Here is an 18,055-nt window from a genome sequence, read left to right as displayed (position 1 = left end):
TCTAGTAGACAGGTAATCATGTAATGTCTCCTAGTGAGCCCTCCTGCTGGCCCATTTTTATTTTCCTGGTATCTCCATCTTGCATCTGCCCGTGGGACTGCCTCTGCCCCTGCTCGGTTCTCATTAGGATTTCGGGCGTGTGCCTCATCTGCCCAGGCCTGAGCCACAGCCCAGATCCTGGCATTTTCCTCGTGATGCAGCAGGTAGTTAGGACCACGTGGATATCTGGCCAAGTTAAGTCAAAGGCTATAGTTAGGGCCTGGAATTCCCTTATGAACATGGAGGGGTCCTGGCTAAAGGAGCCCAGTTTCCCTTGAATATGAGAGAGATCAGACATGGGGAAGGGGACATGAACTCTGATAGCATCTAGGTCTCCGTTAGCGACCTCTCGTAGGGGAAGCATATCGGGACTCGATTCAGAGCATTGGGCTACTGGTGACCAAGTGTGGGGCGGGGGTGGAAGGTCTGCTTCTGGGTACAGGGGTGGGGGTTGGGGAGCAGAAGGTTGAGGAGGAGGCTGGGGAGATCGGGGACAAGAAGGGTCATCCAAGATATCTGGTGGAGGGGGAGGTGGGGAGGGACGAGGTAGTGAAGCTGAAGGAGGGTGGGGAGGACGAGGCATTAAAGCGGCAATGGAGAGACACATGTGACAGGAGTCCCTCAGGCTCAGATTCTGACTGAGGGCCATGAAGGCCTGGACATATGGAACCTCGGAATCCTTTGCTAGTTTCCAACAATAGAGATCAAGTTGGAGGATCATGTTGTAATTTAGCGTCCCATTAAGAGGCCATTGTCCTTGGTCCCTCAGTTTGTATCGGGGCCAAGCCGTGTTACAAAAGAAAATGAGCCTCTTCTTTTTGAGACTGTCTGGGTCAAATTCCTTACAATTCCTGAGAATATAAACAAGAGGTGAGTCTAAGGGGACAGATGTACCTGAACCCATTCTTAGCCCCAATGCCATAGAATGGGGGTACTGAGAATCACTGACAGGCAAAAAAAAAAAAAATCACTGACAGGCATATGTGCCCTCTTTGTCTCAGTGACGTCTCCGTGCGACTTAGGCACAAAAATGCTGACTGTCTCAGCTGTTGCGTCTGACTGAGGTGGCCAGAGCAGTGAGAAACCGTGCGGCCAGGGCATCAGTGACCAGAGAGGGGAATCCCCGGAAGCCAGCCGGGAATTGACTCACCGTTATTAGACTCTCAGGGATGGGAAGGAGCTCCCGGGACGACCTAGAGGCAGTGAGGTCCTTTGGAGTCAGTCCGAGCTGAGGAGAAAGAAGCAGAAGCGACAGAAAAGAGGACTGAGGATTCCACCTTCTATCCCTACCGAGGAGGCGGTGGCCAAGGGACTGGGGGCTGTGTTTTGCTTTGTCCACAATGTGACTCGCGTTGCACGGAAGTTGTCTTGCTGGGGGCAGACGCTCTAATAGCCTGGTCCGTTCCGTGACCCCCTTATCCTTTCACGGGAGTCTTCAAGCAGCAGGCACCCTAATGGCTTTTAAATGCCTTACCCATGCCCGCACGATACCCTTTGGCCTAGTCCTCAGTCGGAAGGAAGACAGAGGGATCCTCACCTGCTCTGGGAGGCAGTTACAGGGGCAAAGTGAACCGTGGAGCCTTCGGAACACACAGGCTGTGGCCCTGGCCAGAGTTCCTCCGTTGCTTCCACAGCAACTTGCCTGTTCACAGAGGGTCCCAAGGAATGAGGAGAGGAGGTGGGGAAAGAGATGCCCCTGGAGATCCCCGTATAGGCCACCAATGTTGTGGTCTGAACGCGGGTTGGAAAAGAATTTCCAGACACAGGCAGAATGTAAAGATAGAATTTATTAGAGGGAAGGGTCGCTGCCAGAACAGTGGGCCAACTTCCTAGCAGTCTGGCAGAGTCAAGCCCGAACATGTGCTATTGATCAGTTTTTATAGCCAGAAAATAAAAGAATGGTCGGGGTGAAAATTTCGTTTACTGATTGGCTGAGGCACATACACCTTCCTTCTATCTGGTGAGAGTGGGACAGCCCAGATGCCTTTCCTTATTTGGGACAGGTCCCATTGACCAGGTGGGTGTTGCCCAGGTGGGCTCAGGAATTTCGTAACCATCTCAATGTGGTGGGGAGGGCGATTAAGAGTCCGGTAGGGGGTGTAATGCTGCAACTTTTTCAGGCAGGGTCGTTCTTTGTCCTTTAAGCATAATTGTCCTTGGAGCACCACACTCCTGTCATGCTGATGCCACTGTTTTCTGTAGTAAAGCTCTAAAATTCATTCATTTAGAGGACTGCTGAACCACACCTGGCCTCATTCTACTCTCCTAAAACCCCTCTAAGATAGATATGATGCCCCTTTTACAGATGGGCAACAGGCTCAAAAAGGTGAAGGGATGCCATACAACAACCACAAAACACTACAGTGAATGGTAGAGCCAGGCTTCTAGACCCTTCTTTCTCAAATAATAAGCCCCGTGTTTTTTCCAATTAAGAGAGTCTCAGCTCTAAAAAAACAAAGTCAGGCCTTCCTAATGACATAAGCCATATATGCTACATCATCTTTCTTAGTAATGGTGATATTTGACAAGCCCCGCCGCCCTCCCCAAAACATCAGCTCTGGTCTGATCCTTTACAGTGGGTTCTCAAGCTTAAGTATGCACCAGAATCACCTAGAGAGCTTGTTAAAATGTCACTAGGTTCTACTCTCAGAGTTTGATTCAGTAGGTCTAGGGTGGAGCCCAAGAATGGACACTTCTAAGGAGTTTCCAGGTGATGTTGATGCTTCTGGTCCAGGGACCACACTTGAACTACTACTGCTCTAAGGAAAAAATGAATGGAAGACAGAGAGAAGTGGGAAGATTAATCTCCCTTACTTAGCACTTCTGTTCAAAGTAGAGGGTAAGCTATTATTTGGCGAAATGTTTTCTCAAATAGCCACAGTTTACAACTGTTTTCTCAAAGGTTAGTGCTGTAACTACCTGTGTAAGAATGCTTGATATTCCCTCATCCAGGCCACACCCCAGACCAATTAAGTCAACTTCCCTGCGAATGACTTAGTCATCAGCACTTTTAAAGCTACCCAGGTGATTCCAATGTTCAGCCAAAGTGAGAACCACTGAAAACACCCCCAAACCATTGTGCAGAGTGAACAGGCCAGAGGTGTGCCTGAGCCTTAGGCTGGTCAGGAAGTGGAGTGCACTGGCAGCCTCTGGCTGACAGCCTCCTCCCTTTACCCTTGTGTACCCTTCAAAAATCAGGACTACGTTAATGGCAGCATCCCTGACTGTAGAAAAGAATTCATTTGTTTTGATGAGATGAAGTTGTCCCCATATAACCTCTTTCTTAGGCCTGTAGTTAGAGTGAAATATATTTCAGTAGATGTTTGACAGCAGAGTCTGCTTAAAGTAGATTAAAAACCAGTTACCTGAATGTTGAAATAAACCTCATTATTAACAAAGAGCTGAACTTCATTATCTCACTGAAGGGCATATAATTAGAACCATGATAGCGAATGTGATGCTTGCCCTGAGAGGGGGAAAAACCTTTACAATGAGAGAATTAGATTATAAAAACTTCCTCTTTAATCAAGGCTTTTTAACATGGAACAGATTTCTTGAATAAAATGGAAAGTTTCCAACACATTGAAACATAAATCACCATACATACAACACCTGGCAGAAAAAAAAACAGGAAGTTTACACAATCCCTGTAACAGCCACGGTCTTATTCTTAGATGCTTCCTCCATCTGCCAAGTGTGTTCTGCGGGATACAGAGCTCACACTGGTTTTGGGGGTCACACTTAGCTGAGGCTGCAACCCAAAGAGCAGTTGTCTGGCTGGGCCATGGTCCTGTTGGTTCTGCTCAAGAAGCAAAGCAGTCTCCAACACGTTCAAACAGTGTACTGAACATCCTTTAAATATCAAAGTGAGAAACAGGAAGGCAACATAATAATGTCATCAGAAAGATGTTAGCAAATGAAGACAGCTGTATAAAGCATGAGGCTGAAAAGTTGCTCCCCAGCTTCATTTCTTTGGCTTCTTGGGCAGTGGCCGCCGGAACAGCAAGATGTGAGGTTCTGAAAGAGTGAGTGAAATCTAAGAGACAAGCTCACATCATCCTATGCACAACCTATAGTATCTCCCACTCCCACTTCCCAGGTATCACCCACTCAGATCTTTACAACTAAATTAAGATTTAAGCATATGGCCTTAGAAGCAGACCCCGAAGCCTGGCCTGTGTGCCAAGTACAGAATTGTCAGTATCAGTTCTCTTGCTACGTTTGTGCAGCCCCGGGGCGTCCTTTATTAGTTTTGTCTGGCAGTTTGGTGTCTGGTGTCTTATCAAGAAATATACTTTCCTTGGTTTATTTGGAACACATCCCAAAATTCACTTTCTGATGGAGAATGAAGCAGGGGCCAATAACCTCTACCAGTGTATATGTAGCCTTAAAAAAAAAAAAAAAATCCTCTGACCAAATTAGAGATTAAAGGAGGTTTTTTCAGTGACAGGTTGTTTATGAACTTCCCAGATACTTTCTTATTTTTGGTCACTCCTGTTTTTCTAGATGTCTGGTGAGTTAAGAAACTAGTAAATCATCCCCACTTTCCCCCTATTTCTTTGGGTTATGCAACCTTATCATTCCTTCATTTCCTCAGTCCTACATGGTTGCTTTCTGCCATTGCACTGACCTGGTTCATGGATCATATAATGGACCCATCCCTGACTCTGCTGAACGCCAAGATTCCTCCATTCAGATTCAGACATCAAATGGGTTTTAGGGACCAGCTTGGCTATGTCCTTGGGCAACATCACATGCCTGTAACAGAAACATGGGAAGGTGGGGAATCTGTATCAATACTGGGTACAGTCTGTCAGACGAGTGCCTGCATATAAAGCCAAGAGAGGCAAGAAAAGACAAACTAGTTCCTAATGGCAGGGAGTTTATATAATCTTATTGTGGGGCAGAGGCAGCTAGAAATAAAGGCCAAGATACGTACATTCTCACAAAAGTATATTAAAAAGTACACATCAATGAATAACACCAGTGAATGGGCACCTAAATTCCAGGCACTGTTGATATATTGACTCTGCCTTCTCGGAGCTTATAGTCTTCTAGTTGATGACCCTAAAATAATATAATGGGAACCCCACAACACACACACACACACACACACAGTTAATAAGTAAAGGCAATTTTGAACAGAATTGTAAGGAGGAAGGGAGAGAAGTAATTTCATGGAGAGGAAAGCCCTATCAGGGAAGAGTCAGAACAAAGGGTGAAATATATCTTATCCTTTAAGATCTATCCTAACTTCATTTTCCTAACTCTGAAGGGATGTGCCATGAGACTTCTTTGGGGGAAACTCCATGCTTTTCTAACCAAGGGTAAGTCTCCTTTCATGGCAAAGAAATTACTACTCTGACATGAATTGGGGTGATTCAGACTTCATCATTTTCAATGAAAATGTACTGAATGCTCTCTCTGTGCTAAGTAAAAGGGATTTTTTTCCACCAAAGAGTCAATTCTAGTCTAAATGTCTGAAAATAGCTTACATCTTAACAAGTCCCTGGCATAAAGATTGGCTTCCATACCTATTTAGACCAAAAAAACAAACAAACCCTTTTCTTAAACCAAATATCACTGCCAAGACTTACATCTTCCAGGGGATGAAATTAGTGATGTTTCTAGCCCTGCAAAGACATTATAAGCACTTAATTTTAGTTAGCCTAGTTCAGATGTAGAGGAAAACAGCTGAGGAAAAGAAAGTTAATTGGGTCCAAACAGGGCCGGGGGGCCTTTCCCAAGGATTTGGCATAAAAATAATACAAATAGTGTGTTTGTCAGCAGACACTGAGTTCTCCAGAAGGCCCAGAGCCCTGCAATAGGCTGAAGAAACACAAGGAAAGCAAGCTTCCAGTTGTTTTAAGTATTACACTTCATATAGATTGGTCGAATGCCAATATTTGTAGAATTCTTTGTCTTCCCTAATTTTCTAATCTAGAATTATGGATTTAGGGTTTATCAAATGCAAACTATAGGGAGTCCTTTCTTCACCATGCTTGGCAAGTCGTACGTGCTCCCACCACAATCTGTACATAGTTCTATCATACCAATTATCACCTTCTTTCTGCTATCTGTCATTACTTCCACAGATTTTTAGGTTTGTTGAAAGCAGAGACCATGGCTTATCCTTGCACTTTAGTAGAACACCTGAAACCTATAAGCACTCCATAACTGTTTCCTAAGTAGATGCCCTTCAAATATTTGACGGGAATCTATTAGGTCTATATTAAGTCTTTTCTCAATGCTCCTGGCCAGTTTTATTCCACTCCAATTCTTCGAAGCCCACTTCCTAAAACAAGCCAGGCAACCACGCCCCCTTTCCATGAATTAATAAGCAACACTCAGGCTCTCCCTTCACTTTGAAGCCTCGAGGAAAATTCGGGATCCACCTTTGCCACCTTCTCCCAGGAGGCTCTACGGTGTTGCCATGATACAAGTAGTCTCAAGAAGGCAAATTCAATTTGCTCAGTGAAGGTGAGAGAATGATCCAGAAACCCGCAAAGCTGAGGGTGGTCGGCACTCTAATACTCTAACCACGTCCACCCACGCCTCCTCCCAACAGGAGAGCTTACTCCAAATTCTCTACCACTTGAGCATTTCTTTTACGATCGCCCCCTACCCTTCGCGCATGCGCCTTACGCTCTCATGGCTCGCACCCAGTCCCTTCATCTCCCGCGCATGCGCCATTCTGTAGCTTCAGTCCGCGTTACTAACTCCTCGTGCCCTCACTTTTCAAAGCTCACGACCTTGTTATTGCCCCCGCGCCGGCACTAACCGGTACTCGAACTCCTCGTCGTCGTATTTGTCCGAATAGTAAATCTGCTTGTGCGACATAATCACCCTGCCTGACGACCGTCAGCCCCGCACCGCCAACCTCCAAACAACTCCCAGCAGCACGCGCTCCCACCCTCTTTGGCCTCGCTTTCAAACACACCGCCCGCGCTTTCTATTGGTCATTCTGGCGGAAGGCGGGACAACCCCACCTTCAAGCCTCCGATTGGCTTAGATTTGCTTCTCCTTGAGTCCTTATTGGAGTGCACTGCTTACGTTGCTCAAGAACAAACGCAGGTCAAAACTAGGCCTCTTATTGGCTATCACGGCTCCTGTGCGCGTTCTCGTGCTGCCATTGGCTGACACGGGAAAGTGGGCCGGGTGAAGGAGGGACGATGAGGTAGAGGGTCAGGGGTTAGTGAGGCCGGAAGTGAGTGAAATAAAGTTTCTCCAGGGAGGCCGGGCCCGGGGAGAAAGTTGGAGCGGCGACCTTAGAAGGCAGTGGCGTGATCCGGAACCAAATCGGCCCGCGGTGCGGTGCGGAGACTCCATGAAGCCCTGGTGAGTTGGGACTTTTTTTCTCCTTAGGTGACCCACTCCTCCTCCCCGGAACCCCTCTCCCGGGACCCTACTTCCGGTCTTCACTTATAAGCCCCGCCCCTGCGACCCCCTCCCCGGAAGTCCCACCTCCCAACTTCAGGGGGCTCCCCGAACCCCGACTTGTTTTCTATTTATTGTCCCCGACCCCACTCTGTCGCCCGACTTTCCTGGAAGTCCCACCCCCAGACATGCTTCCAGGCCCTACTACTAGAAACCCTACGTTAGTCCTTCCAATTCCCCGAAACTCCGCCTCCTAGCGACGATTCTCCGCCAACTCCTGTCTATCAAAAAGCCTATCTCCCGAAAGGGCAGAGCCCTGCCCCTCAAAGAACTATTCGAATTCAAGAAGCCACGCCTCTCTAGGGGTTCCTCCCCTCTAGAAGCCCCGCCCCCTCTTTAATCCACGTCTGAGTGTCCAGAAGCCTTGCTTCCTGGGAGTCTCTCTGATGCTCGCGTCCTGAGAGGGCCACGCCCCCTCAGGAGCGTTATCCCTGTAAGACCCGGGTCATCGCCTCAGAAGCTTTGTCTTCAATCCCAGAAACTTCACCTGCTTAACATTTCCTTGTTCTTTTTCTCTTTGGGGACTTTGGCTCAGTTTTCCTGAGCTCTCATGCTCCACTGGGTAGGAAGTCAGAAGTTCACATCTCTGGCTCTGAGGAGTAAGAGATTAGAGGCAGCCCTTTTCCTCTCCCTTACCCCCTTCCAAGGGTGGACCTACTTGAAGGGGGCTGGACTTGGGGTTTGGTACGAGAGTGGGAGGGAGACTCGCTCATAGATTCCCAGCCCCACTCCCAGGACCGACTCCACCCCAGAAACAGCTGTTTGTCTCATACCTGTACGTCGGGAGCTGGGTAGGGCCATGGATTTGTTGGTGTGTGACATGTGGGTGTGACAGGAGAGAAAGTTTTCCACCACCAGAAAACGGTGGCTTGGAGTGGGTGTAGGTAATAGTGTCCTTTTTGCTGTTTGATTTTCTTTTTTAAGGGACTCCTCAGGCCCCACCACTTCTCTGGCTCTTCCCCTCCCCCTAACCGGAGTTCTAGTCTGGGCATTCCTCCTGGTCCCGCTTGCCCAGCCTTCCCTTCTGGAAACATTCCTGAGCTTTCGCCATTTCCTGCTACTTTCCGCCGCTCTTGCCTCCTCCTCCCTGCTGGGCTGAGAAGCCACACGCAGCTTCTTCCAGTCACCCGGATTCCCAGTAGCAATCTCCTTTCTTCCTACATAAATTAAAAAATCCCTACTTCCTCTTTCTTTTCTAACAATGCTCACACCTGTTGGTCATTCCCTGCTTCTGGATCCTGCAGGCACCCATAGAATGCCCACCTCTAAAGATGAGGACATCCTGGTGTGTGTGTGTGTGTGTGTGTGTGTGTGTGTGTGTGTGTGTGTGTGTGTGATGGGGGTGTGAGGCTTTGGCAGAATACTTTCCTCATTCTCTCTATGCCTGGGCGCTGAGTCTTTAGGAAACAGAGTGATAGAATTTCTTCTCGGGAGTGGTGCATGGAGTGGCAAAGCTCTCCCTGGAGGACTAAGTGGGAGGTGATATGCACAGTATCTAACATGTTTTAAGTGCTAGTGTTGTTCATTGCTATAATCATATGATAATTTGCATCTTTTTATATTCTGAAGTAAATTTAAGGATAGGTAATTCTGCGGTGAGCCTGGGGGGTTATATGGATCTTTTACAACTACTTTTTTGGGTCACTTTCCAACTTCCTTTATGGCCCCCTTGAGCAGAGCTGTGGAAGGAAGCTGTGGGCGGAAGGAATGGGTTTGGGACTGTTCCCTGTGTCCATCCTCAGTCCTTCTCCTGGCACCCCTTTCTCCTTAGCAGATTTGTCTTCTGCCCCCTCTGTCCCTTCATGGCCCGTAGCCCCCACTTCTCTTGGAGAACTGTTGCACTCTCCCATTTCCTCCAGCCAGACTCTGCCTCTGGCGTGAGGGGCATCGTGCTCTGTGGTGGACACCTGCTCCCTTCCCAGTCACTACTGCAAGAGGAGGGGTATGAGCTTACCCGCAGGTCCAGGGAGCTGACCTTAGTGTCAATGCCCTGGCCGCCCCCACCCCTTCTACCCTTGACAGCTTGCTTCGCTGTGGAAAGGGGGACAGAAGAGTGCTTGGCATGGGCCGCTGCTCCTTGGCATGGTAGGCGCCATGCATGGAGAACAAGCCTCCACCAGCCTGTCCTCTGCTCCAGCTCCTGCCTGGTGGCTCCCTGATGCACCACCCAGGTTGGACTTTATTCCCCTTACTTCACCAGCTTTGCCCTTCCTCTTGGCCCCTCCCTGCATCCACTGGGACCACGTCCTTCCTTTTCCCATTTCTTTAGCTCCCTCCACAGCTGTGGTAGCAGAGGATGCTAATGGCCCAGGCTCCCTGGGGCTGCCACCCCATGTGTGATAGTGGTGGGGGGTCGCCGGGGGTGGCCGGGCCTGGAGGAGGAGGGAGTTTGAGTGTTCAACTAGGACAGGAAGGGAATTGCTGAGCTCAGGAATCCCCTCCCTTTCCCACCCCCAGCTGCCTCTGTTTCCTCCCTCATTCCCCCCGCTGCCCTCCCTTAGTTTCCTGCTCCCTTTGGCCTGCCCATGTCTGGTTTGGATTGATGCAGACCTCCTCTTGCCACCCTCCTTTCCTTCTCACTCCTCCATCCTTCCCTCCCACTCCCTCTTTATTCCTCTTCAGATTACTTGCTGTTTGTACCGGGGCGGGGTGGGGGGGGGGCGCGGGCATGGATCGCTCTGCCCTGTAAGAGTTCTGGGTTGGGGCAGTGCTGGAGGCTTAGCCCCTCAGAGCCTGTGAGTCAGCACTGTCCTCGGGATTGGTCTCTCCCCTTAGCTTCCCGCCCCTGGGGAGGAGCCAGTCAGCTCTAGGTCCAGCCCGTTCTCCTCACAGCTAGAGAAGAGGCTCCACGCTGGGCGGGGATGGGGCCTGAAACTCTCTGGGTCTGAGCCTGGGGAGCCAGAGCCACTTGTCCCTCTCCCTCCCCAGGACCCTTGAGATCCCTGGGCCAGAGAGGTCCGATCAGGCTAAGGGCCTGGGATGCCCCCTGCCTGGCCCCCTTGCCCTGACTGGCAGGGGGGCCAGGCTGGGCAGCAGCCTTCCTCTCACTCCAGCCATGGATCTCCTGCCCCCCAAGCCCAAGTACAACCCACTTCGGAATGAGTCTCTGTCATCGCTGGAGGAGGGAGCTTCAGGGTCCACCCCACCGGAGGAGCTGCCTTCCCCATCAGCCTCGTCTCTGGGGCCCATGCTGCCACCTCTGCCTGGGGACGATAGTCCCACTACCCTGTGCTCCTTCTTCCCCCGGATGAGCAACCTGAAGCTGGCCAACCCGGCTGGGGGGCGCCTGGGGCCGAAGGGGGAGCCAGGAAGGGCAGCCGAGGATGGGGAGGGGATCGTAGGGGCAGCCATGCCGGACTCAGGCCCCCTGCCCCTCCTCCAGGACATGAACAAGCTGAGTGGAGGCGGCGGGCGCAGGACTCGGGTGGAAGGGGGCCAGCTGGGGGGCGAGGAGTGGACCCGCCACGGGAGCTTTGTCAATAAGCCCACGCGGGGCTGGCTGCATCCCAACGACAAAGTCATGGGACCCGGGGTTTCCTACTTGGTTCGGGTGAGTGAACATCCTCCCTCCCACTCCCTCCATCCAGTTCCTCTGCTCACTAGTCTTTTTTTTCCTGCTCTTCCCCAGCAACTCCCTTGGTTTCTGTGTTCTGTTTCTTAAACCTTTCTTGCCCCTTCTCTGATTCTTTCACCCCTTCCCTTCCAGCTCTGTCTGGGGCCCCTTCCTTCTTGTGACTCCCCCACCCCCACCCTGCCATGCTTAGCACAAAGCCCAGCACAAGCCCTTAGTAAGTGTTGGAATGAGTGACTCTTGACTGTCCCCTCCAGTCTCCTCCCCCTTTCTGGAGATGTCACTCCATCCCACCCAGTGCCTGTCACTCCCCTCTGAATTCTCTTCCCACATGCATGAGGTCCCCCAAACTTGCCTTCTCTCCTCACCCTGTTGTTCTGCATGTCGTGGGATGTATCCACGGGCAGTGGGCAGAACTTCTGCAACCTTACGGAACAAGCAGGGAAGAGTCCTGGGGTTCTTTGTGAAGAGGTGGGGGGAGGCGGCTGACTGTTCTCCTCCCGTCCCTCCCCTCAGTACATGGGCTGTGTGGAGGTCCTGCAGTCAATGCGTGCCCTGGACTTCAACACCCGGACGCAGGTCACCAGGTTGGTGGGGCGGGGGGCGGAGTGTGGGGGTCCTGGGATTTGTGAGGGGAGGGGGGAGTGGGTCACTTGGCAGTGGCACTAGTGATGGCTCATCTTTGGGTGGTGAAGGGGATTGAGAGAAAGTTAGGGAAGGGAGTCGAAGTCTCAATGAAGAGAGGCAACTCTGACCTGGCTCCTTCTTGCTTATGCAGCCTGGGGGGTTGTGGGGGAGGTGGCAGAGGCAGCTGGCAGCTGGAGCCTGAGTGGAAAATGGGGGTAGATGGAAGGTTGCTGCTGCCTTTGGGAAGGGGATGGGACATTTGGTAGCTGGAAGGGGGTGGGCCCAGACCCACTGAGGCTCTAACCCAATCAGCCAGGAAGCGGCCTCTCAGTGTCATCAAATATTAAAGGCCCTTAATTCAATCCGCCACGACAAAGAGCCTGGAGTGCCCCTGGAGTCTGGCCTGGCCTTCCCCTCCCCCAGCCCTGTGGCAGCTCCAGCCGGGTGGGAGGCAGGCTGTGGGTCTGAGTACCCCTCTTTCCCCAGGGAGGCCATCAGTCTGGTGTGTGACGCTGTGCCGGGTGCCAAGGGGGCAACAAGGAGGAGAAAGGTAGCTGGGGTCGATGGGGCTAGGGGCGCTGCCGGGAGAGGTGGAGGAGCAGGGAGAAGGCTGGTGCGGGGCATGCGGGGAGGAGGCCAGGAGGCAGGAGTGTGCGGGGAGCCCCCAGCTTCTGAGATCCTCGGGCCCTTCCCTAGCCCTGTAGCCGTCCACTCAGCTCCATCCTGGGGAGGAGTAACCTGAAATTTGCTGGAATGCCAATCACTCTCACCGTCTCCACCAGCAGCCTCAACCTCATGGCCGCAGACTGCAAACAGGTTGGTGGACTAGGGCGGCAGGACCAGAAGCATTGATGGGAGGGCTAAGTGAGGACCCGGTTATGAGGGTTATGAGGGCAAGAAGCTCGGAGGGAAGGCTTGGGAGCATCAGGACGGTAGGGAAGGAGGAGATTAGGAGGACATGGGTTGAGAAGCCAAAAGGATGAGACTGGGACCCCAGGGTCCTGGGCCAATGGTGGGGGGCGCCCAGTGGGCCCTGAGGCTGCCTGATACACGTCATTCCCTTCCTTCTCCATCCCCTGCCCTAACCCTCAGATCATCGCCAACCACCACATGCAATCCATCTCGTTTGCGTCTGGCGGGGACCCGGTGAGTTGGGGAATGAGCACGGGTGGTGGGAGAAGAGTACGGGGCTAGGGGTTGGGAAGACACTGGCTAGAGAATAGAGCGTGCTAGGATTGAGGTGATATCTGAAGAGGACTGGGTTTGAGGGGTCAGGAGTGAGGTGGGGCTATGAAGTTTAGCTAACTGGCCTCTTCTGACTCTGTCCACCCCAGGACACAGCCGAGTATGTCGCCTATGTTGCCAAAGACCCGGTGAATCAGAGAGGTGAGGCGTGGTGGGGAGCACTGGGTGGGGCCAGCTGTCCGAGAGGTAGGTGAGCAGGACCCGGCGGCTCCTGGCTGTGGAGGACAGACGACAAGGGCCTCTGCGCCTCCTCCTGGCCACGCTGCCCCCGAGCTCTCTGACGGCCTCTGCTGTGTCCCCAGCCTGCCACATCCTGGAGTGTCCCGAAGGGCTTGCTCAGGACGTCATCAGCACCATTGGCCAGGCCTTCGAGTTGCGTTTCAAACAATACCTCAGGAACCCGCCCAAGCTGGTCACCCCCCATGACAGGTGAGTGGGCCAGGGTTGGGGGGCGGCCAGCTCTTGGGCCCCAGACCGGAATTGGAAAAGTAGGTCTGCTCTTCCCACACTTGAGCTCAGAGAGGTGCAGGGAAGGAAATAACCTGTGCGCCCCTGCTTCCCACTTCCTGCTATTCTTAAGTTTCCTGTGGCCATCAGGAAGGTCTTTCGAGGCCCTGCCTGCTGCAGGGCCAACTCTTCCTGTCGTGTGCCCGTGGTGGAGCTGTAGTCCAGGACGTCCACGCTGCAGCTCTTCCCTGGCTAGATGGGCTTTTCTTTTCCAAGCCATCTCATTGCTGGTCTGTCCTTTTGTGCATTTCTCTATATTTAGTTTAGTTCTTCATTTTCTTGCCTCTAGAAGCCGTCAAGAATTTGGGTGAGGGAGGATGGCTCTTTCCTGAGATCCTTACCTTTCCCACCTCAGACCAGTAGTATTTTTTTTTTTTTTTTTTTTTTTTTTTTTTCGGTACGTGGGCCTCTCACTGTTGTGGCCTCTCCCGTTGCGGAGCACAGGCTCCGGACGCACAGGCTCAACGGCCATGGCTCACGGGCCTAGCCGCTCTGCGGCATGTGGGATCTTCCCAGACTGGGGCACGAACCCGTGTCCCCTGCATCGGCAGGCAGACACTCAACCACTGCGCCACCAGGGAAGCCCAGACCAGTAGTATTGAATATTTAGAGGAGGTTAAATGATTCTGGAGCACCCCCCTCCCCGGTACTTACTGCTTCCCCTCCCTCTTGGGAGACAGCTTAATGATCAAGGGCATGACTTTAAAGACAAATCCGAATTCACATCTCAGCTCCACCACCTTTTAGTTGAGACCTAAATCCTTTTACCCCGACCCTCATTTTCCTCATCTATAAAATCGAAGAAGGGAATAATACCTACCTTATAGGGTTGCCAGGAGGATGAAATGATTATATATATGAAACACCCAGCCTCAGGCCTACCCCTCAGGGAATGCCCAGTATGTGACCGCTGTTCTGTCTGTTCTCCATCCTCTTACCCATGCTCTTCTCTTCCTCCTGTCCCTCCCAGGATGGCTGGCTTTGATGGCTCAGCTTGGGATGAGGAGGAAGAAGAGCCACCTGACCATCAGTACTATAATGACTTCCCTGGGAAGGAACCCCCTCTTGGGGGGGTGGTGGACATGAGACTTCGGGAAGGAGTCCCCCAGGGGGCTGCTCGACCCACTCCACCCAGTGCCCAGACCCCTAGCCACCTGGGAGCCACGCTGGTAAGTTGCTTGCAGGAAGGTGGGCTGGGCCCAGGATGGCAGCGTCTGGTTAGGGCCTCTGGTCTCACCCTATTTTTGTCCCTTCAGCCAGTGGGGCAGCCTGTTGGAGGAGACCCAGAAGCCCGCAAACAGATGCTGCCCCCGCCACCCTGCCCAGGTATGAAGGGAGCTGAGAGGGGCAGAGTGGGGTGTGAGAAGCAGGGCGGGGATCACTGTAAAGCCTCCCTTTCCTCAGCAGGCAGAGAGCTCTTTGATGATCCCTCCTATGTCAATGTCCAGAACCTAGACAAGGCACGGCAAGCAGGCGGTGGGGCCGGGCCCCCCAATCCTGCCATCAATGGCAGCGCGCCCCGAGACCTCTTTGACATGAGTGAGTGTGCCCCTCTCCTTCCTGCATCTGCGTCTTCCCACTTGGTTCCTCCTCTTTTCTTCCTGGCCTCCCCTCCCTGAGGGTCTGGCTCTTGAGCATGTGTTGTGCCAGCTGCCTCTTCTAGCCCTCTCTCTGTACCCCCAGAGCCCTTTGAAGATGCCCTGCGGGTGCCTCCACCTCCCCAGTTGGTGGCCATGGCTGAGCAGCTCCGAGGGGAGCCCTGGTTTCACGGGAAGCTGAGCCGGCGGGAGGCCGAGGCACTGCTACAGCTCAACGGGGACTTCCTGGTGCGGGAAAGCACGACCACGCCTGGCCAGTATGTGCTCACTGGCCTGCAGAGTGGGCAGCCCAAGCACCTGCTACTGGTGGACCCTGAGGGTGTGGTGAGTATCGCAGGGGTATGGGTGGGTGAGGCAGAAAGGAAGATGCAGTACCCTCCTGTGCAGCCCTGTTCCTGCCTCACTGCTTCCTAGACTTTACCTGCTGGGCACCTCTACCTGAGCCTCCCCTGCTCTCAAGGTGCCTGGCATTCCCCCTCTAGTGGCTTAGGGTTCCTTCCCTTCTCACATCCCTGAACTTGAGCTGTTTTCCCTTCAGTCCCGGCCAATCCCCAAACTTTATGCCCACAAGTGCTGGAAGGTGCACATGTCACCTTAGTCCCTCTTTTGACAAATGAGAAAACCATCCTTAAGAGGTTGTGATGCTCAATGTCAGATGGTTAGAGGCTAGGCACCCCAAATCTCCTCTCTCAAGAGGAGCCAGGGGCCTCCCCAGCTTCTCCAGACTCAGGGCTCAGACCAGTGCTCTGTCTTCTGTCTGCACTGTCCCTCTGCCCCTCATAACTTTGGTCTCTTTTCTATAGCAACCTCAGCCTCCTTCGCATGTCTTTTTTGTACTGTGTATCCTCTTCTGAGACATACCACCTTCTTCCAGGTCAGGGGAGGAGTAGCTATCCCTCAGCTTCATGATTTCTGGGCTGATGTCCCCTCTGCCTTTTCCCAGTTCACTGACCTGCCCATTCCCACGGCTATCTCCAGCTCCTCTTTCTAGAGAAGCCTCAATGATCAGGACTGACGGCCCTCCCGCTTCTGCCATCTTTTTCTCCTGCCTCGACCCTCTTGAACATTCCAGCTTCCTCAGCTTTGGGGACTGAGGTCTTATTTGACTCTTCACCTGAATTGACCTTCTCCCTTCCCACTTCGCAGGTTCGGACAAAGGATCACCGCTTTGAGAGTGTCAGTCACCTCATCAGCTACCACATGGACAATCACTTGCCCATCATCTCTGCGGGCAGCGAACTGTGTCTCCAGCAACCTGTGGAGCGGAAGCTGTGATCTGTCCCAGTGCTCTCTCCTAGAAGATGCCCTGTGACCCCTTCCACCCTATTGCCCAATTCTCGGGACCTCACTTGGGAGTGTTCTGTGGGCTTGGCCTTGTGTAGGGATGGGGGTAGTGTGGACATTGGGTTCAGCGTCCAGCTGAGTGAGAGGGTTTGAGTCAGGAGCCAGGGGTAGAGTCCTGCTTTTCCCCAAACCTCACCAAAGTATTAATGTACAGAGTGGCCCCCTTCCCTGGGCCTTTCCTGTGCCAACTTGATACCCCCTTCCCCAAGGTGGGTGCTGGAGGCCTGGGCAGTATGCCTCCTTGTAATGGAAAATGTCCTGTGGTGATAGGCCCAGTGGAGCAATCACCCTTCCAGGGAAGGGGAATGAATCACACCCTTAGTCTACCCCTGGGCTCAGGGTACCCCAGACCCCTCTCAACAACCCTCCCTCCCAGCGTTTAAACTTTGTGCCTTTGACCATCTGCTAGGTCTGAAGATATTTTATGCAAAGAGTTCTTGGGCCCCTGAAGTCAAGCATGGGGGTGCTGACACCTTGGCTTCTGGGACCCCATCCTCTCCTTGCTCAGTACCCCCTCCCCTTTAGGTTGGGTGAACAGAGGCAGGAGTGGCAGCTGTCCCCTCTCCACCGGGATATGCAGCCCTTAGAGATTGCCTTAAAGCCCCCTCCCAGCCAGTGGGGAGATGGACCTGCCTCTTGCTCAGTGCCTCTTGGGTGGGGCCCCTCACCCCAGGGGGTCTATATATACATTTGGCAAGTCCATCCCCCCCCCATGTTGCATGCATGTTATACTCTAGAGCCAAAGTACAGCCCTTCCTCCTGTAGCCTCTGCCCTGCCTCCCCCTGCTGGGGTGGTGGGGGGATGACTGAAGTGTCATCCTAGGTGGATTTTGTGGAGGTGGGAACAGGGGCACTGAGACTCTAAAGCAGTAGACAATCCTCAGATACCATCGGTAGATTTGGAACTGCGTTTTTTATTTTATATGCATATATTTTAGGGCTGTAGATTTACTTTACTAATTTGTTTTCCATAGCTTATTCCTGAGCACAAAATGATAATAATCGATTTATACATCACCTTTTTGACTTTTCAAAGCCCTTTTACAACTATTGGCATTTTCCTCACCCTGGCCTTTGCCGGTAGCGTTATCTTTTCTGAGAGACCAGAGGCCGAGTGTGAGCTAGGACTAGAGAAACTTGGACCTCCCACCGCGAGGCTGGGAGGCAGAAGTTTGGCTGAATGGCTGTTAGTTTCACACGGGGCGGGCGGGGGCGGGGGCTTGGGGACACTTAAAACCTGCAGTTATTGAATCCCTTCTCCAGGCCGGGTCCTGCCGCAACGACAGAGGAGCCGGCCCTGCTCTGTCATTAGGCCTTGTGGATAAGGGAGCGTGGACTATCTAAATCCTCACCTCCCTTTTTTCTCTTTTCTTTTTGTTTGGATGTTTTCACGGGTCTCACTTATACCAAAGGGAAAGAATCTTCATTAAAGTCCATATTTCTTCTACCTCGGCTTCCTGGTCCCTGTCGCTGCCTATTGTTGGCTGTGGGCCCCCCGCGGCGGGAGGCCGAGGCAGCCTCGGGGCGCGGTGCGGCCCGGCCCACCTGGCCTCGCTCGGGTCGCGCCTCCTCGCGGAGGAGGGGCGCCGGGAGGGCGCGGCGGGGTGCGGAGGGCGGGGCCATCATCCAAGGAGATGTTCGTGTCTGCAACTGGGGCCGCGGCGGCGGGGTGGGATCGCGGCCGGCC

The 18,055-nt window shown here is 52.7% G+C and overlaps 2 protein-coding genes across 4 annotated transcripts; one reads left to right on the top strand and one right to left on the bottom strand.

Moving 5' to 3' along the window:
* Positions 1-3,538: 3,538 nt before the first annotated feature.
* Positions 3,539-6,942, bottom strand: CKS1B (CDC28 protein kinase regulatory subunit 1B). Its single transcript, XM_065890481.1, has 3 exons — positions 6,821-6,942; positions 4,670-4,797; positions 3,539-4,056 (listed from the first exon to the last, which is right to left on the bottom strand). The coding sequence occupies exons 1-3, from the start codon at positions 6,877-6,879 to the stop codon at positions 4,004-4,006; spliced, it is 240 nt and encodes a 79-aa protein (XP_065746553.1). The 5' UTR covers positions 6,880-6,942; the 3' UTR covers positions 3,539-4,003.
* A 308-nt stretch (positions 6,943-7,250) lies between these two features.
* On the top strand, positions 7,251-17,815 carry SHC1 (SHC adaptor protein 1). Of its 3 annotated transcripts, XM_065897413.1 has the most exons (13): positions 7,251-7,377; positions 10,859-11,026; positions 11,564-11,634; positions 12,161-12,224; positions 12,371-12,490; positions 12,767-12,820; positions 13,009-13,060; positions 13,222-13,348; positions 14,397-14,595; positions 14,683-14,752; positions 14,831-14,965; positions 15,110-15,348; positions 16,171-16,771. In XM_065897413.1, exons 2-13 carry the CDS (start codon positions 10,862-10,864, stop codon positions 16,297-16,299), a joined length of 1,425 nt encoding a protein of 474 aa, XP_065753485.1. In that variant the 5' UTR covers positions 7,251-7,377; positions 10,859-10,861; the 3' UTR covers positions 16,300-16,771. The 3 variants fall into 3 exon arrangements, with proteins under 3 accessions (XP_065753485.1, XP_065753474.1, XP_065753463.1); XM_065897402.1 differs by lacking the exon at positions 7,251-7,377 and having other exon boundaries at positions 10,312-11,026; positions 14,834-14,965; positions 16,171-17,815; XM_065897391.1 differs by lacking the exon at positions 7,251-7,377 and having other exon boundaries at positions 10,532-11,026; positions 16,171-16,299.
* Positions 17,816-18,055: the final 240 nt, after the last annotated feature.

Source organism: Phocoena phocoena, chromosome 1 (assembly GCF_963924675.1).
Source record: "Phocoena phocoena chromosome 1, mPhoPho1.1, whole genome shotgun sequence".
Taxonomy (NCBI): Eukaryota; Metazoa; Chordata; class Mammalia; order Artiodactyla; family Phocoenidae; genus Phocoena; species Phocoena phocoena.
The sequence above is the reverse complement of the archived record's forward strand: the minus strand, read 5'-3'. Positions and strand labels throughout refer to the sequence as shown.